Source organism: Cnephaeus nilssonii (genome assembly GCF_951640355.1).
Source record: "Cnephaeus nilssonii genome assembly, chromosome: 14".
Classification (NCBI taxonomy): Eukaryota; Metazoa; Chordata; class Mammalia; order Chiroptera; family Vespertilionidae; genus Cnephaeus; species Cnephaeus nilssonii.
This window is the reverse complement of record NC_137085.1, coordinates 2,657,214-2,682,095: the sequence shown is the minus strand read 5'-3', so window position 1 is coordinate 2,682,095 and position 24,882 is coordinate 2,657,214. Positions and strand designations below refer to the sequence as shown.

Here is a 24,882-nt window from a genome sequence, read left to right as displayed (position 1 = left end):
TCATTGATTGGCTGCCCCCTGCACGCCCCACACTGGGGGTCGAGCCCACAACCCAGGCATGTGCCCTGACGGGGAATCGAACCGTGATCCCAACGCTCACCCACTGAGCCACACCCCGGCTGGGCAGCAATGTCTTTCTTAAAAAACAAACAAACCAACAAGCCTGCATTTCCTCAGTATTAAAGTACTTAGGTTCCAACAGCCTCAGGTGACAGTTTTAAAGAAAAGCTAAACAAATGCACAGGGCAGGGAGTGTTGGGAAAACCAGGCATGCTCCCGCTAATTTCTTAAATTATGCAGGAAAACGCACGGCCGTGGAACCCCTGGTTTCTAAACTAACGAAGCAAAAGTGCAAAAAAATACGTTTCACAGCCTTTTGCTCCCTCAAGTCCTTGTTAGAGGCAGCGGCGCGGGGCTCGGCTCCCGGAAACAAGCAGCCACAGAAGCCAGCCCGCCACGGCGCCCGAGAGGCTCCGAGAGCCCCTCACGGTTCCGAGCTCGGCTACACTCAGACCCTTCCCTTTATCTGGAGGGAGGGACCGGGGCCGGGGAGGCAGGCGCTCCGCTCGCTCCGCGGGGCCGGCCTCTGCGTTGAATATTGCATTGCAGAGCGATCATTAGCGTCTGCCCCGCCGATCTGCGGCTGATGTCAGTATGTGGTCCGCAGCTTTTAGAGCTATTTGGGGGAGCGCTCTCGCCGACTTCCAATTACACGGGAAAGCGCAGCAAAGTGAGCAGCGGCCCCTAATTAGCCGGGCGCGCGGCCGTCACTCGGGGATCTGAGTCTGAGCCCGAGGAGGTGGGGCTCGGGCGAATCCGGGCCAGCGCTCTCCCGGCGGCTCCTCCAGAGTCAGAGGTGCTAGAAACAGGTCCCTGAGGGACCCCCAGGGCAGCCTCACACCCCCTGGGGCAGCCCGCCAAGAGGGGAAGTCGCCAGCCACGCCACCCGTCCTGCCTGCGCCGGCAGCCACCGGGAAAGGACCAGTGACCAAGGCCCTGCACCGGGTGGGCTGTTCTTTTCTTTTTCTAAACATATTTTTATTGATTTCAGAGAGGAAGGGAGAGGGAGAGGGAGAGAGAGAAACATCAATGATGAGAGAGAAGCATGGATCGGCTGCCTCCTGCAACCCCCGCCCCCAACCAGGGATCAAGCCAGAAACCCAGACATGTGCCCTTGACCGGAATCGAACCCGGGACCCTTCAGTCTGCAAGCCAACGCGCTAGCCAGTGAGCCACACCAGCTAGGGCGGTGGGCTGTTCTTTCGAGAAGAAACAGCAGTTTCGGCCGAGAGCAAGTTCATGGCTGCACAATCTGGCAAAGCAAGACGCCGTACGTCGGTGAGCAGCAGCCGGCCCTGCCACAACGGGCCTGGTCAGGGCCGCCCCGAGGTCGCAGGCTCTGACCCCCGGGAGAGCTGGGGGCGGGCGCACCAGCCAGGCCCTAATGAGAACACAGCAGCCAGCCAGCCGCCACTCCCGCCGCCCGCCCGCGCCGAGGCTGCCAGAGCAGGTTAATTGATATTCCGAGGCCCGCGCCCGCCACACCCCCGTGGCCTGGTTCCGTTTTATCACACATCAAAGGCCCGTCTGCTCGGGGCGCCCGTGCGCGGCGCGGAGCTGGGGGTCCGCACAGCTGAGGGTGCGTATCACAGGAGGGACAAGCGCCGAGCAGATGTCACGGGTGAGAAGAAAGGAGCGCGGAGCAGCCGGCCGGCCGGGGAGCTGGCGGGGCCCGCAGCGCTCGGCCTGGCGCGGGCGGGCAGGCAGCGTGCAGCTCTGTGATCCTGGCCTCCCTCCCTCCTGACTGCCGTGAAAGCACAATTAGCGATTTCCGCGGCAAGACTCCTGCCCTCCGGGCCCTCCGCCTTTTTGATACATTGCCCGCGTCTCCTCCAAGGACCGGAGCGGGTGCTCCCCGGCGTTTCCCGGAGGACGCCCCATCCGGCTCCGGCTCCGGCTCCGGCTGCAGACGCGAGCGGGTCCCTGGGGCCGGAAGCTGACTCATCACGGGCTGAGGTTTGGACTCACTCGGCTCAGTCAGACCCGGACGCGTCACGGGGGGCTCGCACGCAGCCCTTTTCCTAATGAAATGTACGTGGTCCCCAACATACAAAGGAGGAAAAAAGAGACGTTTTACCAGCGGAAAAGAAACGCATCTTAAAAGAGCAAGTTTGGTCCCTGCTGCACCCGGAGGCAACGAGGGAGCACGGCACGCCCACAGTCGTCCCTGGTGCCCGCGGGGCGCCGGGCCCAGGACCCCGTGGATGCCGAAATCCCTCATATAAAATGGCAGCGCCCAGCCGGCGTGGCTCAGTGATGGAGCACCGACCTGTGAACCAGGAGGTCACGGCTGGTTTGATTCTGAGTCAGGGCACAGGCCCGGATGTGGGCTCCATCCCCAGTGGCGGGGGGAGGGCGTGCAGGAGGCAGCCGATCAATGACTCTCATCATTGATGTTTCTATCCCCCTCCCCTTCCTCTCTGAAATCAATAAAAATGTTAAAAAATGAAAACAAAATACAAAAGGCTTTTTAAAATGGCACAGAACCATGCACACAGTTGGCCCTCAGCATCCACGGATTCCAAACCGTGGGCCGAAAACACTGTTTCCCACCCGCAGTTGATGGAATCCGAGGATGCAAAACCTGGGGACATGAAGGTCCCGCCCTATATTCACTGAAAAAAATCCACGTATACGTGAACCCACATGTTCAAGTTGGTGTCGTTCAAGGGTCACCTGTATTTCGATGCCGAGCAACACTTCTATTTCTAAGTATAACCTCCACAGCCAGCCAGCCCCCGGGGATGCCCACACGCCGGCATTCCCGACCACACGCAAGCACACGGGACCGTCCCTCCTGCGCTGGCCCCGTCCCCGCGTGTCCCACCCCAGGCAGCCCTGGGCTCCCCGGCCCTCCTCCTGCACAGCCCGCATGGCCGTGCTCGCACAGGGCTGGTGTGCAGGGCAGTGACATGTGTGACGTTCTTATGTGAACATGCAGATCCAGGCAAGTCTGGGCGCCCAGGACCGCAGGCTAAAGCCGGGTCCCGGGTGTTAGACGTTGGCAACGCACAGGTGTGACTGTTCATTTCCAAACAGCTAAAACGTATCTTAAAATAAAAAAGGTGTGTGTGTGTGTGTGTGTGTGTGTGTGTGTGTGTGTGTGTGTTTCAGAAAGAGAAAGGAGAGGGAGAGAGGGAGAGAGGGAGAGAAACATCAGTGAGAGAGAAACACTGATCAGCTGCCTCCTGCACACCCCCTGCTGAGGTTGTGCCCTGACTGGGGATCGAACCGTGGCCTCCTGTTCATAGGTCGACGCTCCACCGCTGAGCCGCCGGCCCGGGCTGAAACGTACCTTAAAGTCAAGTTCACAGCAGAGGAAGCCGCCCTGAGAGGAAGGCGTGGGGGAGGCCACACGGCTGGGGAGCCAGCCCCCTCCCGCCTCGGAGTCGCTGGAGCTGCCGAGGGCATGGCCGTCGGGCCGTTCCGCAGCCCCGCGCTCTCAGGCCCCTGCTGCCCAGACACCAGGCTCGTCCTGCGTTTCCAACATCCTGTCTGCCCACCCCCCCCCCCCGGGGCAGTGAGAGGGGCCTTAACACACATCACGGGGGTTCTGCCGCCCACGGGGCACGGGGGGGGGGGGAGCGGGGGGCGGGCTGCAGCTCGGCCCGCAGACGGGCCACACAGGCCACTGAGGAGCCCTGCGTCACCCCTACCGCGACCAGCGGCCTCAGTCGCGGGGCCAGAGACGCCCCGGGGAGGGAAGTGTGCTCACCGGCTGCACCCCGCAGGCCCCGTCCCGCCCCACCTGCATGCCGGAAGGTTCCCGAGCCGGGGTCAGACGGCCCCCTGCTCTGCAGCCCCGACCGCATCCAGCGGTGTTAGAGGAAGCGGCCGGCGGCATGCCCACCGCCAACACGGGCGCATGGGCGGGGGGAACACACCTGTGACCAGCGAGGAGGAGGCGGGACCCAGAAGCCTGCCCGGCCCAGCGAGCCTGAAAGTCAGGTCCCACAGCCCTGGGGGCTCCCCCTCTCCCTTTATCGGGGAGCGGCTGGGCGTCCATATTAAATGCGATGAGAAAGCTAACCTGAGATGGCATCTGATGTACAATCAAGGCCCCCCACACTGCTGGCGGGGGTGACGTGTGGCCCTGCCTGACCAGGAACGGGGGGGGGGGGGGGAGCGGGGGGACAGGGCAGCGTGAGGTCACAGCCCAGCAGCGTGGCCACGGGTTTGCACTGAACGGGGCCCTTCCTTTGGCTCCGGGGGGGATGGTGGGAGCCAGGCGTTTTGAACTTGGGCTTCCGGAAGGTCCGCTTTCCTCCCAGGACCGCATGCCCTCGGGGCCAGCAGTGGGTTTCGGCGCCGCGGGAGGCGCTCCGACTCCTGCTCGCACCCCGGAGGCGGGGCCTCCGTGTGCCGCTTCCTCCTGTCCGTCCCCGGCGTGACCTGGGGAGGTCCCGGCGCCCAGCAGCGGCCACAGGCTCAGCTGTCCAACACCCACAGGGCAGCTGCGAGGTCCCAGCGGAAAGCGCCTCGGGCTAGCGGGGGTCTGGCACACGCTGGGCCAATGAAGGCCGGCCTCCGTCCTGATGGGCAGCTCTGGCCTCGGCTCTTACCCTTCCCGCTCTTCACCGTCACAAGACGCCAGGCCCGGTGAATCGTGGGCAAGGCAATCACTTCTGAACTCGCCGCAGCAGCGGCCTCTTCACCCCACCTGCGGCGTGGCCAGGCTCCGTTCGTGGCCTCTGCTTTCGGTCGGCCATCAGCTGACCTCTTGCCCAGGTGCTGGGGAGGCGACCTGGGGATGGAGCCCAGACGCGCACGGGACTGGCTCACAGGGTGCAGTCTCTGCCCCGCTCCCCTGGGACCCGAACTCTCACCCGCCGGGTGCCAGGCTGGAGGAGGCCGGCGGGGAGGGCAGAGGAAGGATGGGAAGCGGAGGGTCTCGGCAGGGGAGGGACACAGTGACTTTCGCTTCAAAAGACAAACGGCCCTGGCTGGTGTGGCTCAGTGGGTAGAGCGTCGGCCTGCGGAATGAAGGGTCCCAGGTTCAATTCCCGGTCAGGGCACAGGCCCGGGTTGTGGGCTCGGTCCCTGGTGCGGGGCGTGCAGGAGGCAGCCGATCGATGATTCTCTCTCATCATTGATGCTTCTCTCTCTCCCTCCCTCCCTCTCCCTTCCTCTCTGAAATCAGTAAAAATAAATAAAATAAAAGTGACAAACGCTTCTCTGTGTGTGGCACGGCTTCAGGGGGACGTTTTCCCGGGAAGCCGGGCGCCGGGGCGGGAGCACGGGCACTGGGCGCCGTTTGAGTCTGGACAGCGCAAGCCCCGCGTCGAGAAATAAATCCATTCCTGTTCTGGGACCCCGGGGCCGCAGGAGGACGGGCCTGGGAGACACGAGGAGGCGGGCGAGGCGCCCCGGAAAGGAAAGGGACTCGGCCACTCAGACGAGTGGGGCGCAGACACAAAGACAGAGCCCCCCACGTCCTGAGCCCACGGCCCGGGAGGGGAGAGGCCGAGGGGCCCACACGGAGCCCATCAGAGTGCCGGCTGCCGGTCTCCACGCCGCGGACGGTCACTTCAAAGACATTCTTCAAAGAGACCGCATTCCGCCACAGAGAAGGGGGGCCGCGCCCACCGCAGAGTCCTGGCGGCGTGCACGCGCTCTCTCCCCCTGCACGCTAGCCCTGCGTCCCTGCTGGGCTGTCAATCACCACGTCCAGCCCCCGAGGAGCTGAACCGCCACCGTTCCCACACACGTGTGTCGGTTCCTCCCCGAAGCCGGGCGCTGCTGGCTGTGGGGGGGTCTGTCTGGCTTGAGCAGCAGCAGAGCGCCAAGAGCAGCCTGGCCCCGTCTCCCCGGGAAGCTCAGGAGACAAGTCAAAGCCAACGAGAGGCCCCGGCTGGTGTGGCTCAGTGGGTAGAGCGCCGGCCTGCGGACTGAAAGGTCCCGGGTTCAATTCTGGTCAAAAGCATGGTGCAGGCTCGATCCCCCGTGTGGGACGTGCAGGAGGCAGCCAATCAATGATGCTCTCTCATCACTGATGTTTCTAACTCTCTCCCTCTCCCTTCCTCTCTGAAATCAGTAAAAAAGTAATTAAATAAATCCAAATTTTTTAAAAGCCATGAAGGGAGCCATGTCTTTACTCTGCAGGCACCCGTGGCTCGGGCACCATCAGGTCAGAACCGCGAGGGGAGGCCGCAGGGAGGGCAGCGCCCACCCGCAGGGAGACAGGGCGAGCGAGCGAGCAGGACGGGCGCAGAGCGGCTGCAGCAGGACTCCGTGTGCGTCCCGTCCTGGGAGGACTGTGGGGCCTGAGCGAGACCCTGCGAGTCTGAGATGCTCAGTCCCTAACACAGGGCCTTGACCGTGTCCCCGCTCTGGGCTGCCACGCAGCCCCCAGCGCCCCGCGGTGTCACCCCCAGGGTCACCCCCAGTGTGACCAGCCCGCCCACCTGTGGACGAGGCGCCAGGCCAGTGTCCCAGTCGACCAGCATCAGTTTGGTAGCGCCATTGCCAAAACAGGAATCACAGCGATAACTCACACGGTTATAAATATTAATGTAAATGGAATAAACTCAGCCCCCGTGCTCATCCCGCTGCACAGTGTCTCCTGGAGGGTGACACGGTAACATCGCTCACAATTAATTACATGTGGCGCTGGCAGCAGCTGTGGGCAAGGCCGGGGAAGCCTCACACTTCCTCCAAAACCACACGGCCAGGCCTCAGTCTCCTCATCTGTGAGATGGGGGAGGCACGTGCCACCCGGCGGGGCTCCTGGGAGGCCCCGAGGAGCCGTGTGTGTAGAGCCCTTGTGGGGTGGGGGGGTGTCACACAACTCCCTGTACCTGTTGTCCCCCTTTCCCCCTCCACATCCCCCACCCTCTCCGCCCCTTTTTGGTTCTGGTCACCAATTCCAGTGAGTGTGTGTGTATGAGTGTGTGTGTGAGTGTGTGTGTGAGTGTGTGTGTGTGTGAGTGTGTGTGTGAGTGTGTGTGTGTGAGTGTGTGTGTGTGAGTGTGTGTGTGTGTGAGTGTGAGTGTGAGTGTGTGAGTGTGTGTGAGTGTGTGTGTGTGAGTGTGTGTGTGTGAGTGTGTGTGTGAGTGTGTGTGTGAGTGTGTGTGTGAGTGTGTGTGTGCGCGCGCGCGGGGGGTTGGGGGGGAGGGCGGGGGGGGGCCCTCACCACCACCAAGCAATCCTGGGACACCAGCTGGTGTCTGTCGTACAATTCAACTCAACTCTGACTCCATCTACACAGAGGAGCACACGATTCCTCAGGTTGAGGGCTCAGAGTTTGGGGTACCCCAGACCCCACTGCCCCTCCCGGCCCAGGGTGTCCGCTCCCCGGGCTCTGGGCTCAGATTGCGTCGTCAGCGCTGGCTGCCTCATCTACCCCCTCCCCCACGTCCACACTGTCCCTTCATTAAAGGCCCCGGGACCCCGTGATGGGCTGATGGACACCCCAGATTCCACCTGTCGTTGTCCCTCCGTCCAGGGTGAAACCCACGCCCACGGCCTGACCCTCCCCGAGCTCCAGTGTCCATGGCCCCCGGCCCTCTCTGCTCCGGGATGGGACCACCCCCCCCCGCACCCCCACGCCAGCCCCGTGGGGCGCTCACCCGGCTGATGCAGTCCTCGTCGCTCAGGCGCTCCTGGACCAGCCTGACGAGCAGCATGCTGGGCACGGACTGAGGAAGGAGCACAGGCGAGTGAGGGCGCAGCCGGGGGCCAGGGCCCCGCTCCCGGGGGCTGTGCCGGCCTGAGGGCCATGCCCACACCCCGTGTCCTCAGCAAACTCAACACTCCGAGCCCACGGAGAAGCTGCTGGACGGGGGGCTGTTTCCCCGTTGCCCGTACCCCCCCCCACCCCCCCGCTCTTCAGGGCACTTCCCAGGCTGCCAGGGGAGGGGGGCAGGGAGCATCACCCTCCTGCCCTCTCCTGACCCTCCTGACCCCTCTGTCCCCTCCGTCCCCTCTGGCCCCAGGCAGAGCCAGCTGACATCCCAGGCAGCTTCTCCCTCCCTGACAGCACCCATTCGTTCAAACAGGGAGGGAGGCGGGGGGCACAGGGACGCTTGGGGGTGGGGGGCACAGGGAGGCTTGGGGCGGGGGGCACAGGGACGCCTGGGGGTGGGGGGCACAGGGACGCTTGGGGGTGGGGGACACAGGGAGGTTTGGGGGTGGGGGGCACAGGGAGGCTTGGGGCGGGGGACACAGGGACGCCTGGGGTGGGGGACACAGGGACGCCTGGGGGTGGGGGACACAGGGACGCCTGGGGGTGGGGGGCACAGGGACGCTTGGGGGCGGGGGGCACAGGGACGCCTGGGGGTGGGGGGCACAGGGACGCTTGGGGGTGGGGGACACAGGGAGGTTTGGGGGTGGGGGGCACAGGGAGGCTTGGGGGCGGGGGACACAGGGACGCCTGGGGGTGGGGGACACAGGGACGCCTGGGGGTGGGGGACACAGGGACGCCTGGGGGTGGGGGGCACAGGGACGCTTGGGGGCGGGGGACACAGGGACGCCTGGGGGTGGGGGGCACAGGGACGCCTGGGGGTGGGGGACACAGGGACGCCTGGGGGTGGGGGACACAGGGACGCTTGGGGGTGGGGGACACAGGGACGCCTGGGGGTGGGGGACACAGGGACGCCTGGGGGTGGGGGGCACAGGGACGCCTGGGGGCGGGGGACTGTGCGATCAAAGAACAGGAGCTGAAAGGCGACAGGTGGGGGGCACAGTGCCCCCCAGTCTGCGCAGCAGGGGACGGACGGGCTGGTGACTGAACGGGGCCCCTTCTGGGTGCCCCCTGCTGGGGGCTGTCCAGATGCCAGCTTTGATGTGTCACAGAGGTGAGCGAGGGCTCGGGGCCCTCTCCGCGCCCCGCCGAGCTGCCTGCGGGAACCAGGCCCCTTCCAGAGCCGCCCCAGCCCAAAGCCGGCTCTTTTAGGAGAACCAGGGCCACGCGGACGGGCCCAGAGAAGCCCCTGCCGTCCCAGCCCAGGAGCAGCCCCCGCCCCTCCTCTCACCGCTCCCTCCCTCGGTGACGCGGCCACACCCGCAGCTCCTTCCAAAGGGGCTGTGCGGCTCCTAACCGCAGCCGCCGGGCCTGGCGGGCGCCTCCTGGACCAGGCCGCCAGCACCCCTTCCTTCAGCCCGAGACCCTTTTCCTCCCGGACCCGCCCCCACGCCCTCGCCTCTCTTCTCCCCGGCACCCGGGCTGCCGGCCAGAGAACCCCAAGACACCCTGAAAGCACGGCGTGTGGTCTGCAATGTGCCGACCATCAGCCTAAGGAATCCCAGAGAATTTCCTAAACTCCCTCCTCTCCCCGCGGAACTTAGTACCTAAAAGCCTCTTCCCCTGGAAATAAGCACCCCCCCCCAAAAAAGCCTGTCTTCTGCAGAAAGTGAGATTCCACTTTCCTTCTAAAACCATCCTCCTACTCCCAACGCCGCCCTCAGCTATAACCCCACACCTGGCTCCTGCAGGACTGTGGGGGCAGGGAGGGCACGGGGGCGGGGCGGGGGCAGGGAGAGGACAGGGAGGGGCAGGCAGGCCACGGGGGGCAGGAAGCTGGGCCTGAGCCGCCAGGTGCTGGGTGGGGGCAGCCCTACCCTCTTCCTGGCGTAGTGCCTCCGGGCCTCCTGGGCCAGCTCCGAGTGGCCCATGGCCAGCAGGCTCTCCACGGTCAGGAGGTTGGTCTTCAGGTGCTTGGCGAGCCACATGGCCTGTGGGCAGGAGAGGGAGACGCCCGGTAGCCGATAGCCGCAATGGAGGGAACCCCAACACACCCAGGCCCTTCCCTGTTCCGTGAGCACAGCTGGCCACCGGGGGGCGTCACTGCCCCGCCTGCACACGAGCTAAGCACCTGCCCCCCACCCCCGTGCTGCTAGCTGCGCGGGCGCAGCCCCTCGGAGCCCGTGGGCCATGAGCTGTGACCTCAAGCAGGAACGCGGAGACTGGCCCTCAGTGTGGCCCGGGCACACTCGAGGCTGACTTCTTTTTCCTACTGATTTCAGAGGGTCAGAGAGATGGAGACCTCAGTGATGAGAGGATCACTGGTCGGCTGCCTCCCGCACGCCCCACACTGGGGACCGAGCCTGACACCCGAGCCTGTGACCCTGACTGGAATCGAATGCGGCAGACCCTCCAGGCAGCATGCTCTACCCACTGAGCCACACCAGCCAGGGCGATGCTGACTTTCTCTCAGAGACGGGGAGGCGGCCTCTTCTGGCCCACGAGTGTGTCGGCTCGTTCACAGCTGCTACAGACGCAGGGGAGGGTGAGTTCTAAGCGGCAATAAGGCACAGAAGGCTCAGGCCATGCCGGCACCGGAGGGCTCTGAGGCCGGAAGGTCCTCCGGACGGTCTGAACCTGACCCTCTCCGCTCCTCACGCTGGAAACGTGACTACTCCCATTCCAGAGAGGCCATAAACTATGCCCCAGACAGGGTTGTCAGTGCTGGCACCAGGCCAGGCCTTGAGATATGGTCTTAGCCTGTCCCAGCATGCAGGACTTTTTCTCAGAAGGCCCGGAAGTCTCGTTCCAAATTTGGAAAACAAAGAGCTAAAAAAAACATAAAAATAAGGGAGACTTCCACCATATTGGACCCCAGAATTTGAGAAGCGAGATTTCCTCTGGGCCCTCTAGCGCTAGCGAAACAGGACTCCAAATAAATTTGGCTTATTGATTAAGGCATCTTCTGATTTACAATATAACATTTCTATCTCTCTCCCTCTCCAATCCTCTCTGAAGTCAATAAAAATATGTTTTAAAATAAAAAGAATAAGAAAACAAGTTAGAAGCCATGGATGGGAAAGGAGAAGTCGCCACGTGCAGCCTCGTCCCCCTTTGGGGGTGTTACCGTGTCGCTTTGGGGGTGTTACCGTGTCGCACACGCAGGGACACACTCACGATCGTGGTCTTCCCGGAGGCGGGTGGGCCCAGGATCACAATCTTCGGCACTGCGGGAGGAAGATGCGCACGTCACCGCCCGGGCAGCAGAGCGGCCTCCCGCCCACCGACGCGGGTGCACAGCGTGTGTCTCTCTCTCTCTCTCTCTCTCTCTCTCTCTCTCTCTCCTCCCAGGTTTCATTTTCTGCAGGTGACAGTTCCCGCCAGAGAGATGGCTTATTTCTCCGTCTCCGAGGGGACACGGACCCGGGGACTCTCATTTGCCAAACTAATAAATATCAGGAACGACTGTGATTTCACATCATAAAGCCTGTTAACCCGGGGCTTTGTCTCAGGGAAGAACGCTGTGTTTTATGTAAATCGACCTTGGAAGCTTTTCCCCTAATATTTATGCCTCTTATTTAGCAAACTGGATTCCCCATCGTTTCACAGAGGGAAGTGAGGGGAGCCCGCAGGTTCCGGTTCGGACAGAGCGTCTTTGTTTTCGAATGCGGATGGAACACGGGGCGGGCTGCAGGGCGGCAGGCAGGTCAGGCTCTCCCGCCCGGATTCCCACAGTGGCTCCCAGGCCACCGCGTGGGGCCCGGCGGCCGGGAAGACCAGCCTCTGAAGGTCACGGGGTGGGAGGTGCGCGTGCTGGGCTCCAAACGCAGACGCAGGAACCGGAACCAGAACCAGAACTGTGGCGCCTGGACAGACGAATTGCGGATCGCTGCCTGGACCTGGCCACTCCCCTAACGGTGGGGAGCCAGGGGCACAGAGCAGAGGTGGGACGATGGACAGAGGTGGGACGACGGACAGAGGTGGGACGACGGACAGAGGTGGGACGACGGACAGAGGTGGGACGATGGACAGAGGTGGGACGACGGACAGAGGTGGGACGACGGACAGAGGTGGGATGATGGACAGAGGTGGGATGATGGACAGAGGTGGGACAACGGACAGAGGTGGGACGACAGACAGAGGTGCGCCCGCGCTCCCCTGGGCCTCGGAGGTCCCCAGGCAGCGGCTGCCGGGAGGGGACGGTCCGTGCAGAGGACGGACGGGCTTCCCCAGGCTGGGAGGGGACGCCGAGAAGGAACGAGAGGGCCCGTCTGGCCCCGATGGAAGGAGCAGCAACCCACGCGCAGCAGGCGGCTGGTTCAGAGCCTTGCCCAGCTCCACTGCACCTTCTCGTCTTCAGGGAAAATGTGGGGAGAAAGTTCAAGGTCATTCAAGCGCAGCCCGCCAATGCGCCCGGAGCGCCTCTTCCGTGCTGGGCCCGGGCCGGAGGCTGGGCACAGGCTGACGCTGCCCAGGAAGGCAAGGCGGCCGCGGGCCCTGGTGACCGTCCCGGGGTGACTGCCAGCCGAGCACGGACACAGCGGGGGCCTCCTCTGTCCGCCTCGGAACACGCGTGACGTGGACACTGTCCCGGCTCTGCTGCTGTGGGATCTCCAACTGGTGGCTCCAGAACACGCTGTTTCTGCGTCGCTGAACCCTCGCAGGTCTGGCTCATCAGCCCCACCCATGTGGGAGGGCAGAACTTGCTTCTCGGATGCCCCTCTCCTGTGGGGGTGATGTGAGTCGGGGAGGGGGGGCAGGAGGTGCGCCCGGAGCCCCTCCATGGCCTGGCCGCCTGCGGGAGGCGCTGCGAGGCTCCGCCCAGCACAGTGCCCACTTCCCTCCGAGGCAGCTGCCCGGACTCCGCTCCCACCATTCTTCTGGCCAAAGGGCTGTGACCTTCAAGTCCTCCAGGGCCCGGAAGGGCGTGACCTCCACCGGAGGAGGCTGGTGTGTCCCGCTCAGTGAACAGCCTGGCCGCCCTGGGGTCCAGGGGCCGGGCAGCCTCATCCTCTTCCTCGCCTGTCACCTCGCCATCAGCACTGTCCGCCCCCCCAACCCAACATCTGCGCCCAGCTGCACGGTGGTGTCGCTGTCCCCCCAACGGCGGCTCCCCGAGGCCTCAGCCCCCCTGCGCAGCCCGGGCCTCCTCCCAGGCCGTCCTGGGCGCCACCTTTGTCACCACCACGGCTGCCTCCGGCCAACGGTGCCCTCTGCCCTCGGCATTCTCGGGCGCGAGCCACAGGGAGCAGATGCAGCTGAGTCCGAGGGCCCGAGGTTGGCAGAACCCTGCACAGGAGGAGCCAGGCCGGGCCACCCCGCTGGGAGCAATGCCGCATGGGGCGGGGCAGGGTGGGGGGACAGGGGACACAGCACTGACTGCCTGGGCACCGGACACTGCAGCCGCGGCCGGAATGTGGGCTGTGGGGCTGCCCCAGACATGCCCCCACGGCCACCCAGGAACCAGGCCCTGCAGGGCCACCGGGAGAGCGCCTCCCAACGGCACCCCGGTCTGGCCTCACCTGACCGGCGGCCTCAGCACCCCCTCTCCCTCCCCACCCGCCGCCCCGCTCTGCAGAGCCCTGCAGCTGGGCAAGGCCTCCGGGCCTCGCCTGGGACACACTGCCACGGGCTGCGTCTGGAAATGAGGTGGCCGTGGGGACAGAGGGGCAGAGCTGCTGAGGGAGAGCGGAGCTGGGGTGCCACACCAGGTGTGGGGGAGGGGCAGCGTTCGAGCAGCAGGGAGGGTAGCCGAGGGGGGAGGGTAGCCGAGGGGGAGGGCCTTGTGCACTGGAGCGTGGGACCGTGGGACCACGGGAGAGGGCCCGCTGGGCAAGGCCAGAGGAGGGTAAGGCGGGGCGTGGTCTGGCCCGCGCCCCTCTCCTGGCTGCGGCTTAGCCAGAGCTCTGGCCACAGGCCTCCCCGCAAGGTCCTCGGACCCTGGGCCAGACCCAGCAGGCTCAGGGCCTGCAGAACCCGAGGAGAAGGGGGACGCACCCCGACAGGAGCACTCGGGGAACGGGTGGACTCCCAAGTCACACGTTCATCTCGACAAAGCGACAGGGCTCAGCGGCTGCTGGGGGAGCCCCAACAGGCCCCATAAGGGACCCCCGCATTGTACGCGTCCGTTGGAATGCTTTTCAAGGGAACGCCCACGGCCTCCCCCACGCCGGGTTCTCGCACACGTTTAAACCTAACGCCCTGCTCAAACGTAATTATTTATAAACAGCCGCACACCAGCTGCCGGCTGCCAAGGGCAACCACGGCTTCCAACCACTTCAAAGGGAATCAAAGGCTCTCGTCCTCAGCGCGCGATCCAGGCTTAACGAGGAGCACCACTGAAATGCACCAGAAAGCCCTCGGGGCGGGGCCGACAGCAGCTTTCTGGACAAACGCCAGCTCAGCAGCCCAGCGCACGCTCCACGCCACGGCCATCTCGGGCATCAGTGCCGCCCAGGGCTACTCTAAATGCCCGCTTTGTACCGGAGCTGCTGGTGCTGCGGTGAAGGGGCTGCCGGCCCCCGCATGCTCACTCACTGGGTGAGTCCAGAGCCTTCTCCCTCCGCACCAGCCACCGGGGAGCCGAGGGCTGAGAGCGGCTTCCAGGCCTGTGCCGCTGCGTGGCTGGCAGGAGGCGGGATGACCTGGCCCAGGGGAACCTCCCACCTGTGTGAACGGAGACTCGAGGCAGCGTCTCGGCCGGAAGGCAGGGAGGCACCGCGGGCAGCTGAAGGGGTCCTCCTGGCCCCACAGGTCACAACGTCCCGTCGCCTGGGCACCGAGCTCACAGTCAACGTCAGTTCTCAGTCCTGCCCAGCGGGGGGGGGGGGGGGTGTGGGGGGGGGCTCTGGCCGTGGGTCCAGCGGACCTGCACGCGGGCAAGGAGACCATGAGGAAAACAGTGACCATGAGTGCTGCCGGTCTAGGTAGACCGGATGGCACATTTACACCTGACGAGTGATCACAGAGCTCACACCCAGCGGGCGCCATCGGCTGGGACCCGGGGGAGCATGAATACTGGGTTCGTAGGCCACGCCGAGGTGCTTCCGTTAGTTGTGCTCCCGAAGAAATTAGAGGGTTTTTCAATTCACCACCAGCCCAAGTTGTCCAAGCCCACTGCCCCCTTCTTCAGACACCGGAGGACAGAGCGGCTCACGGCTGCCGAGGGGCAGGGAGAGGGCCCGAGTGCTCACCGTGGTCGTTGTTTCGCTGCAAGTGATCGATCATGAACTGGATGGGGTCCTTGGGCTGGTGGATCAGAAGTTGCTCCAGCAAGTTCTGTGGGTGCAGGGCAGACACCCAGGTAGTTAACACCTTCAGGGGCACCCACAGCCCCCAGCTCAGGTGGCCCAGCACCCTGGTCACCAGGGATAAAGGCCAGGAGGCCTGATCTCACCACTGCACCCACCAAAATGCCTTTCCCTGGGACCCAGCCCCTGCCCTGATGGCAGCTGCTTGGGTCCATGTGAGCAGACATGAGGGAGGGGCTGTTGGGTGCTGCTGGGGGGGCGGCCATCGGTGGGGCTGCGCCCCGGCTCAGTCAGGCCCAGGGCCCTCCTGCCTCGTCCCCTTGTGCTGTGCAGGCCCTTCTCTGCTCTCGTGCCCGCGAGCCTGGGCCAGGACTGCTCCCTCAGCTTGGAACAGGCGCCCTCGGCCCTCAGGTCAGCAAACGTGCCTTCCTGACCACTCGCTCCTGCAGCCCCATGTGTCCCGTCATGGCCCCACCCTGTCCAGCGCCAGGCAGTCACAGTCAGTGCCCAAGCACATGTGGGCTGGGGGGCATGGCCATCGCTGCTACCGAAGTCCTTCCAGAGTGGGACAGAGTATTTAGCTGCCAAGTACTTACACAGTCCCGGGACAGCTGGCCTCTCTCTCTCCCCCTCCCCCGTGCCCCACTCCTCTATCCGTTACTTTCCCAAGGAAGCACAGGCTTGCTGGAGAGATGGAGACTCGGGCTCAGAGTCTGAGCGCTGCTCTCCTGTGCGCAGGTCGAGGTTCAGATGACCACAGGCGTCGCGTGGTGCCCGTGGGGGTGGCAGACGCAGTGGAGCAGACACATGCTCTGGGCACGGGCTCAGTGGCCCTTGGCCCTCGGAGTCGGTGTGGCTGGACCTCCAGCAGGTGCAGGAGGGTCACCCGCAGCACACGGCGGGGACTAAGGTCACACGGGGAGGGGGCCCCATCAAGGCAGGCACCCAGGAGGAGCTTGGGAGCAGCCAGGAACTCCTGGCACTGAGGAGGAGGCAGGTGGGAAGCGCTGCTGTCCCAGGAGGCGGCCATCTCGGGGCAGGGGCAGGGGCAGGGGCAGGGGCAGGGGCGTGGGCATGCCACTGTGAGCTCGGACACCCCAGCTCAGAAACCACCACTGCACGGGCCCTTGGAAATCACCCCTGCCAACCCCGCCTTTCACAGCTGGGGGACGAGAAAAGGAAGGGACTGCTCCAGGTCATCCAGCCGGCCGGCGCAGAGCCAGGAGCCAACCCTGGTCAGGCTGCCCGCCCCTTTTCTGCCCCCTGGGTCCGCGGGGTCGGGTGTCTCCAGATCGCGGGATCCCTCGGGGTCACGGCGGCACAGGAGTCAGATACCGCAAGTTAGGAAACCTCGTGAGTGACAAACGTGGCCCCCCCACCCCGCCGCCGGGCCGCCGCCAGGGTCACCTGCATCATCTCGAAGATGTGGTGCGTCTCCCCGTACTGGGGCATTTCCGGGGGGATGCGGTGCGGGGCGGTGGTCGCGTCCATGCTGCCGCGTCCGCCGCTCCCTAAGGACCGCCGTTGCTAAGGGAGCCGCCTCCTGACGTCATCCGCGCGCCGCTCCCTAGTGACCGCCGTCGCTAGGGACGCTTCAACGTCATCGGCGCGCGCCGCGGGCTGGACCCGCGCTCCAGGGCAGGTGCTTCCCGCGCCGGGCCGCGCCCTCCCATCTGCGCGTGTCAGCGCGCCCCTCTGGTCGCTTCCAGCTGTGGCCTCCGGGGCCCAGAGGTGCGCCCGGGGGACCCCCCGGTACTGAGCCCCGAGGGCAGAAGCGGGTCCTGCTTCTGGTTCCGGGTTCTGAGCTCTGCGCTCAGCTGTGGTGTCTGTGCACATTATGAACCCAAGCGGATGGTACGCTCCCGGGCCCGGGCGTTAGGCTCTCTGGCCTCAGTTTCCCCATCTTTAAAATGGAGAGACGAGGAAGGGGAGGGTGTTTGAAGAGGGCAGAGAGTCCATAGGGCCGACTGGAGGGCCAAGGTCCCCGCTGGAAACCCCCCGCCCAACTCGCAGCTTCTGAGCCCGGGAGACCCCGCCGCCCTCTCCGGAGGCGGGGCGGGGAGGCCACGTGACCCGATTGCTATGGCACCCGCGGTAACAATCTGGCCGGGGCCCCGCCCCTTCTCACTGCGCCCTCCCCACCCTACCCCCCACGACCCTCCACGCCCTGGGAAGGGCCTCCCGCTTCTCCCGGGCCCCAGGCACCCACGGAGGCACTCCAGCTTCGGGGCGTTCTGAGTGGAGGCCGCTGTAGACAAGCAAAGGCTAAAGCGCCAGGTTCGGAAACTGGGGAGGGTGCAGGGGACCGCCGCCCCGGAGCGGGAGGGGTGCGGCGCCGTGGGGGTCGCGTCCATCCCAGTGGGCGGGACCTGATTGGGAGCTCGAGCTCTTGCTGCGGTTCTTAGCGGGGCTGCCGTGTCTGAGCTCTGCGCTCAGCCCGGGTGTGTGCCATTGTGGAGAGGGCGTGTGGCCAGTCCATCCGGATTGCCCAGGGTTCAAATCCCGCGTGCACTCACTCTTACCGCTGTGGGACCTGCCCTGTGCCTCGCTTTCCTTCCCTATGAAGTGGGGGTGCGGGAAGGACCCCAGGAGCTAATATGTCTGAAGTGTTAGACAGTAACTGGCATCTAGTCAGGGCACGCTACAGGGGCTACTGTTAGCATCAGCTCACCGCATCGGTGCACCAACCCTGAGGAATGGGTACGCGCATTCCCATTTTACACGCGAGACTTGGAGGGTCGGAACGGCGCAAAGTCCATGGCTGTGTGATTTGGGGCAAGTCATTTCCCCTTCCTGGGCACAGAGCATTCGAACCCAAAAGCCCCTTGCAGAGCCTCCAACCCAAATCCCCTCGTATGATAGCTGGGTAAACTGAGGCCCAGAAAGGGGGCCGTCGTCGGCCAAGGTCACTTGTTCATCCAGGGCAGAGCCAGGGCTGAAACTCGGTGTCCCGCCTCCTAGCCAAAGCCTTTGCCACCAGTCACCCGCCCCGAGAACCGAGAACCGGGAAGGGCTGAGTCCCGCCTCCCCGTCAGAAGGGCTTCCTCAAAGCCTGCAGACCTCGGGGGGCTTGTCAAACCCAACTGCAGAGACACCGGGGAAGAAAAGGCAGCCGCCCCCGAGCGAAGGTGGCGGGAACCAAGCCTGCAATTTGCGCGGCGAGGTTGGGTTTGCTTCCTGGACATCTCTGAGATGGCGTGCCTTCCTCCTCATTTATTTGAAGCCCTAGGCGCTTTTCCTGCCTCGGTGTAATCTTCCTTAGCAGCCTGGGAAAATACAAATCAATTACAGCCAGAAACCTATGGGGTAATCATTTTCTCCTCCCGCCTCCCCCACCCCAGATCGAGAGTGTCTGCACCCCGTGCCTTTCATCCCGGCTAATTTGGCGGCAGCGACGCGCGTTGCGGGGACGATCACTTCGGATAGCTTGTTACAGCTCTTCCCGCCACACTCCTGGCGCGCGTGTCACCAGCCGCCAGGATCAAGAGCCCCGCCAGCTTTTCTCTCGGGGGCTCTTGGGGCCACCCGCCCCCGCAGTGCTGTACCCCGGAGGCCGTGGCCGCCCCGGGGCAGTGGCAGGGAGCCAGGCCTCACGGCTCTGGAGGGAGGAGCAGAGCACAGTGATGGGAGCGGGAGCCAGGTCCAGGGGTCCAGCTAGTGTGTGACCCCTGGGAGGGCTCAGGCAGCACTTCAGGCCCTGGGTGTCCCCCCCCCGCCCCCACAGTCACTCTGAGGCCGGGCACGTTGGTCTCTGTGGACCATCTCAGAGGGGAGGAGGGAGACATCGAAGTTAAGAGCCCAGACTTTATAAAGTCAGGCAGAGGGTGAGGGATTCTGGCACGACCTCAGCTTCATCATCTGCCAGGGGGCGTGACTGGGGTGCCCTGATCACAGGGCCGTGGGGAGGACTTGAGGTTGGGCGTGTCCAGGGTTCTAGAGCCCCACCAAGCAGCCCGGGGCCCTGGGAGGATCAGGGCGAGCCATCCAGGCTCTGCTTAAGGCCCGGGCACCTGCACACGCCCCTGGGCAGGCGGTGTAGCCCCTGGTTCCCGACACCCCCTCCCGCTCCCCGGCTTCTCCCGTTAGCTGCGCCCCGATCTAAACCCCTCTCCACTCCCTGATCCTTCCTGCCCACCCCTCACGCTGGGCCGGGCCCTGGAGAGCCTGAGGCCAGGGGAGGCACAACAGTAACCCGGGGGTCTGCCTCCAGGTGTGGGTGCAGGTATCTGCGGGATGCGGCAGGCGGTCAGCACACAGGGGCCCCCACTGCCGGCTCCCCACTGCCGGCTCCCCACCTGTGCCACTCGGATGGGGCGGTGCTGAGCGGGGAGGAGGTGGCCCGGCCCTGGGCCCGCCGGTCCCCAGCGAGCTGCGCGGCTCTGTTGGCAAACACAGGCACCATGGTTCCCGGGGCAGATCGGCCGCTGCCGCGGAAGTGCGCTCCGTTTTACTAGCACTTTCAGCGGACCCACCGGGTTTACGGGGCGCAACGGTCAGGGCCCCCTCTGGCGCGGCTCCCTGACGGCGACCTGGCTGCGGTCCCGCTCCCGCCCAGGGCTTGGCCGCCGCCCAGCCTCCCGGTTCTCTGGTTCACTGCCCCATCCTCTCCGTCGGAGGCCACCTTCTGTCTGTTCTTGCGTTTCCTTTCATCAGGACGCCGTCTCCTCCTGCCCCAGAGATGCCCTCCCTGGCGCTAGCCCTGCTCTGGGCTCAGGTGCTGAGGCCACACAGCACACCCCCCCCCCCCCAGCTCCAACCTGCTCTCACGCCTCTCCCGGGACCTGCCCGGAGGCCTGGACTGTGTCCTCCTGACCCGTCCTTCCCTGCAGCATCTCGCTGGGACCCGCCTCCGGCCCAGCCTCTGACCCTGCTCACGTGGGGCGCGTCCAGGCCGGGGCTCCCGGTGTGCTGGGACCCCGGATGCCGGGGCAGCTTCGAGGATGCACTCGGCCCGCAGGCAGCCTGGAGCCTGGGGGAGCAGTGGGGGGTGGGGGGGACGGACGGGGCGGGGGTCTGTGGAGCAAGTTTGCTGTGACATCCTGGGTGTCAGTACCCCCCCCCCCACCCCCGGAAGTGAGGGGAGTTGATCTGCTGAGCCCCTTCCAACTCTGACATCCCACAAGCCGTGGCCTGGCGCATGCTGCGTGTGCTCAGCAAAATTATGATGCCACGGAGGGCAGAACCCACCCACAGCCTCTCTGCTCCCAGAGCAGATTGCCAGGGACCAAGCGAGCCCTCCCCTCCCATTCCCTTCCCAATCGGGGAGGCAGGGGAGGGGCCAGCAGGGAGGTCAGGGCCTGCCCCCAGCCCAGAGCTGGGAAGTCTCCGCCAGGGCGGGCCCCGCCCCTGCCTGGCCCACCGCCAAGAATCCGGCCAAAGGCCGTGGCAGATGTTTTAAAACAGTTCGGTCCGAGCTGATGGGCTCAGATTTCACACGCTGGGGCACATGCCCCGATCCCAGCTTTTGCTGACACCACGGGGAGGCATTGGAGGCTGTGTGTGCACGTGTGTATGTTTGTGTGCATGCGTGAGTGTGTGTGTGTGCCCGCATGTGTATGTCTGTGTGTGAAACTCAGTCTGGACAGACACTCTCGTCCTCAGGGAGGGAAGAAAGTCACATTTCATGGCAAAGGCTGTGTCCTTGCGAGATCCACGGGCTTGGCCGGGCCCAGCTCTCCCGTGGAGGGGCTCGCTCCCTTCTCTGCAAAATGGGGGTGACAGCAGCCCCTGCCCCGCAGGATGTGGGAGCCCCGTGAGTGCCCCTGCAGCCCGGCCCTCAGCGCTCGCTCTTCCTCCCAGACTCCCGCCGCCGGAGGGAGCCGGAGGACCATGAACGAGGCGAAGGAGGCCCTGCGGAGCATCGAGCAGAAGTACAAGCTGTTCCAGCAGCAGCAGTTCACCTTCGTGGCGGCGCTGGAGCACTGCCGGGAGAACGCCCACGACAAGATCCGGCCCATCGCCAGCATCGAGCAGGTGGCCCTCCGGCGGGCGCGGGCGGGGCGGGCTGGGACCTGGGCACCTGCCAGGCCCAGAGATTCCTGGGCAGCGCCGGGCCCGGCCCTGGCTTGAACCCTGAAAAGCACTGAGGCCGAGAGAGGGGAAGCGCGGGCCAGCATCGGGACTGGGGTCCTGGCTGCCGGGACGAGCCTCAGGTGTGGGGCGACTGGAACAAAGTGGAAAATGTGGGCTCAAGGACCAGCAGCCAGGCCCTCGTCCGCTCTGCCCAGGCCTCCCCTGTGACCGGGCCAGCGACCCGCCTCTCTGGGCCTCGGTTTCTGAGATGGCCCTCGGAACACGCCCAGCCCGTGTCCGAGCGTCTGCAGCCCGGGCCGGGACCGGGCTGTACTGAGGGACAGACCCGGAGGTTCCCGCTGCCGGCTCCCCTGCGGGCTGAGCACGGGGCGTTTCCATTTAACCCGTGTCTCCCGTGTGTGTGGACTGGCGGGCCTCGGGGCCTCGGCACCCAGTGAGCTCCGGGAAGTTACGGCTTGAGCCTCAGTGTCAGGAACACACACCCAGACCCTCCATCCCATCCACCCCTGCCCCCATGGAGAACAGCACCCCCTACTGGCAGCACCCCTTAAAACAGTTTCACCCCGAATTTTTGTAAATATTTCTCCCGGTTTTTAACGGGAAAAAACCTAACCCTACGGAAAATGAACACACTCATGACCTAGACCAGGGGTGGGGAACTGGCCGAGGAGGCCGGGAAATCCTTTGGTCTGGCCCTGCCAAGGCCTTAGGGGTGAGTTAAGGAAACGTTTGGTCAAACAGAGCAGGCTCATTTTGAAGTTGATCATTTTGCATCACCCGCGAATGATGTGATAAACCTCCACATGGCCCTTGGCAGGAAAAAGGTTCCCACCCCTGGCCCAGACACACCAACCTGCAATGCTCAGCCAGGCCTGGGTGCCTCGGTACACGGCCTGTCCCCACGTCCTTCCAGCCCACCCCTCAAAGGCCCGCCATCCCGGGCACCGGGCGGGCTTTCCGTCCGCGGAGGAGCACCGGAGACCCACCTGGGCTTGGGCTCAGCGGAGGCTTTTGGTAAAAGTGGCCCCACAATCTGACCCTCCACCTGACGTGTGGGCTCCCCACGCTCAGCCCGCCCTCCACGGGGTAGACACACACACAGCGGGCGGCCAGGGAGGTGGTCCACTCCCTGATCCTCCGCCATGGCCCCCGCCCACCACTCCGGGGCAGGTGCGGGGCAGGTGCGGGGCAGGTGCGGGCAGGTGCGGGGCAGGTGCGGGCAGGTGCGGGGCAGGTGCGGGGCAGGTGCGGGGCAGGTGCGGGGCAGGTGCGGGCAGGTGCGGGGCAGGTGCGGGCAGGTGCGGGGCAGGTGCGGGGCAGGTGCGGGGCAGGTGCGGGCAGGTGCGGGGCAGGTGCGGGGCAGGTGCGGGCAGGTGCGGGGCAGGTGCGGGCAGGTGCGGGGCAGGTGCGGGGCAGGTGCGGGCAGGTGCGGGCAGGTGCGGGGCAGGTGCGGGGCAGGTGCGGGCAGGTGCGGGGCAGGTGCGGGCAGGTGCGGGCAGGTGTGGGCAGGTGCGGGGCAGGTGCGTGGGCCTGGGCTGTGGGTGTCAAAGCCTGAGCGCCCGGCACAGCTCCCGCACTTGGGAAGGACTTCGGGTCGGTTGGGAAGACACCCTCGAGCAGCAACAGGAACCCGGGTCTAGGCCGAGAACTTTGTGGGTGCGCCCCTTCCCAGGGGCCGTGGAGGGTGGGGGAACCATTTGATGAGAACTGGGCAGGGAGTCCCACCTGGACGGAGCCGGTTCCTCCCGGCGTTGGGGGGTCTGGGGGGGGGGGTCCCTAGTCCGCGTCTGCGCAGTCTGTCTGGGCTTGGGCTGCCGTGTGCCTCCTGCGGGACCGTCCGTGGGGAGGTGGCCAGCTTTCCCCGCGGCGGGTCATCTCCCAGCCCCGCTGCCTTGGACACGGGACAGACCGCGAAGGGTGTCAGTCGGGTGCCCGCCCAGCAGCCCCAAGGGGGACTGTGGCGTGAACAGCCGGGACCAGCCCTCGGCTTTGGGCGCCGGCTTAGGTCACGGGGCCTGGGGAGGCCGGGCTCAGCCCTGGGGCGGGCACCTCCCTCAGCTCTCCCAGCCTCCACCGCTCAGCTGTTCAGTGAGGACGTGAAAGCTACCAGGTGTGGGGTTCGGTGAGCAGGAAGCGAAACTGCGCCTGGGCCCTTAAGGAAGCCAGCTCTGGGTGGTGTCTGTCCTTTCAAATGCCACATGTTGCTGCCTCTCCCCGTGGCTCTGGGAGCGGGAGGGCCCGAGGGGCTGCTGGATGCTTGTCCCGTAGAGCAGGGGCCAGGCTCCTGCCTGCAGCTGGCTCGCCGCCCTCACCCCCCTGCAGCCCGGGCTCCTGCCGCCCTCACCCCCCTGCAGCCCGGGCTCCTGCCGCCCTCACCCCCCTGCAGCCCGGGCTCCTGCCGCCCTCACTCCCCCGCAGCCGGGCTCCTGCCCTCCGGCTCACGGCGCTGCCCCGCAGGTGCAGAGCTACATGGAGCACTACTGCACCAACTCCACGGACCGCCGCATCCTGCTCATGTTCCTGGACATCTGCACGGAGCTGAGCAGGCTCTGCCAGCGCTTCGAGACCCTGCACGCCGGCACCCCGGTCACCAACAACTTCCTGGACAAATGCAAGACCTTAGTGAGCCAGAGCAACGACCTGAGCAGCCTGAGAGCAAAGTAGGTCCCTCGGGTCCCGGTCCCGAGGCCTGGGGGTGTGCGGTCCTGGGGCCGAGGCCTGGGTGTGTGCGGTGGGCGGGGCCGGCGGGGCGGGGTGGGACGGGGAGGGGGGCCTCTGAGTCCGTAGTGGTGAAGCCGGTGGGAAATCCGAGGCCCTCATTCTGAGCCCCGGGACCCACCTCCCAGAGTCCCACATCCTCAGGGAGCTGCTGAGAGGCTCGGGCAGGAGGGTCCAGGGGACACAGTGTGGTTTGCAGCTATTAGAGCAGGTCCCACAGCCCCTCCTCCAGGTCCTTCTAACTCCTCCACACCGGGACTACCTGGGGCTCGGGGTCCCCAAACCTGCTGACCCACAGCATCCGGAACAGGGAGCCCCACCCAGTGCGTGCACAGGACTAACACCCCCCCCAGGCGATGCGGAGGGAGGTCAGGCTCAAATGCCCTGCCCGCGGGCAGGCAGTCGCTTGCCACAGTGCGGGGAGTCCCCGCAGCGGGGGCTCACGGCCCCCTTGGCCCGGCAGGTACCCCCACGACGTGGTGAACCACCTGAGCTGTGACGAGGCCAGGAACCACTACGGGGGCGTGGTCAGCCTCATCCCCATCATCCTGGACCTGATGAAAGAATGGATCGCCCACTCGGAGAAGCTGCCCCGCAAAGCGCTGCAGCACGTGAGTGGGCCCGCCACGCCGGGACCCCCCGCGGCCCCTGTGCCTTCGGCCCGGGCCACAGGCACCCGGGCCCGCGTTACAGAACAGCCCTGTAGGCAACTTACAAAAGGCAGCCTCAAACCCGGGGGTGCAGACCAGGGGTGCTCAAAACCCCCCTGGAGACCCCCTGGTGGGAAACTGTAACCCAGAGCCAGTGACCTCGCCCAGCCCCGCCCCGGCCGAGGGGTGCTGTCACTAAACTCAGTGTCTAGTGGTCGCCCCCTTTTCACTGGCACTCACAGTCCCTGCCACTCAGTAACCCCAAGGGGGTTGCCCAATATATAGGGTGTCCCAAAAAATGTATACACACTTTAAAAAAAAAAAAAAATATATATATATATATATATTTTATTGATTTCAGAGAAGGGAGAGGGAGAGAGAAACATCAATGATGAGAGAGAATCATTGATCAGCTGCCTCCTGCACACCCCCCACTGGGGATCGAACCTGCAACCCAGGCCTGTGCCCTCGACCAGAATCGAACCTCCTG

General features: G+C 65.2%; 2 protein-coding genes across 9 annotated transcripts in view; one reads left to right on the top strand and one right to left on the bottom strand.

The window, feature by feature from the left end:
* Positions 1-16,533, bottom strand: part of AK8 (adenylate kinase 8) — a 57,906-nt gene extending 41,373 nt beyond the window's left edge. For 6 of the 8 annotated variants that reach the window (XR_013814508.1, XR_013814509.1, XR_013814510.1 and 3 more), the window contains exons 1-5: positions 16,399-16,533; positions 14,935-15,019; positions 10,919-10,968; positions 9,619-9,732; positions 7,629-7,697 (exon numbers count right to left, since the gene is read on the bottom strand). Coding sequence is in view for 5 of the 8 variants with exons in the window: in XM_079790329.1 (XP_079646455.1) it covers positions 7,629-7,697; positions 9,619-9,732; positions 10,919-10,968; positions 14,935-15,019; positions 16,399-16,482 (402 nt within the window). In the remaining 3 variants the exon portion in view is untranslated. Of the gene's footprint in view, positions 1-7,628; positions 7,698-9,618; positions 9,733-10,890; positions 10,969-14,934; positions 15,020-16,398 lie in introns of those variants that run through there. The other 2 variants (XM_079790332.1, XM_079790333.1) reach the window with 2 other exon arrangements.
* A 4,287-nt stretch (positions 16,534-20,820) lies between these two features.
* SPACA9 (sperm acrosome associated 9) lies at positions 20,821-24,536 on the top strand (the record flags this gene model as incomplete). The annotated part of the gene is made up of 3 exons (XM_079790745.1): positions 20,821-20,964; positions 23,482-23,684; positions 24,206-24,536. The coding sequence occupies 3 exons, from the start codon at positions 20,821-20,823 to the stop codon at positions 24,534-24,536; spliced, it is 678 nt and encodes a 225-aa protein (XP_079646871.1).
* Between the last annotated feature and the right edge of the window lie 346 nt (positions 24,537-24,882).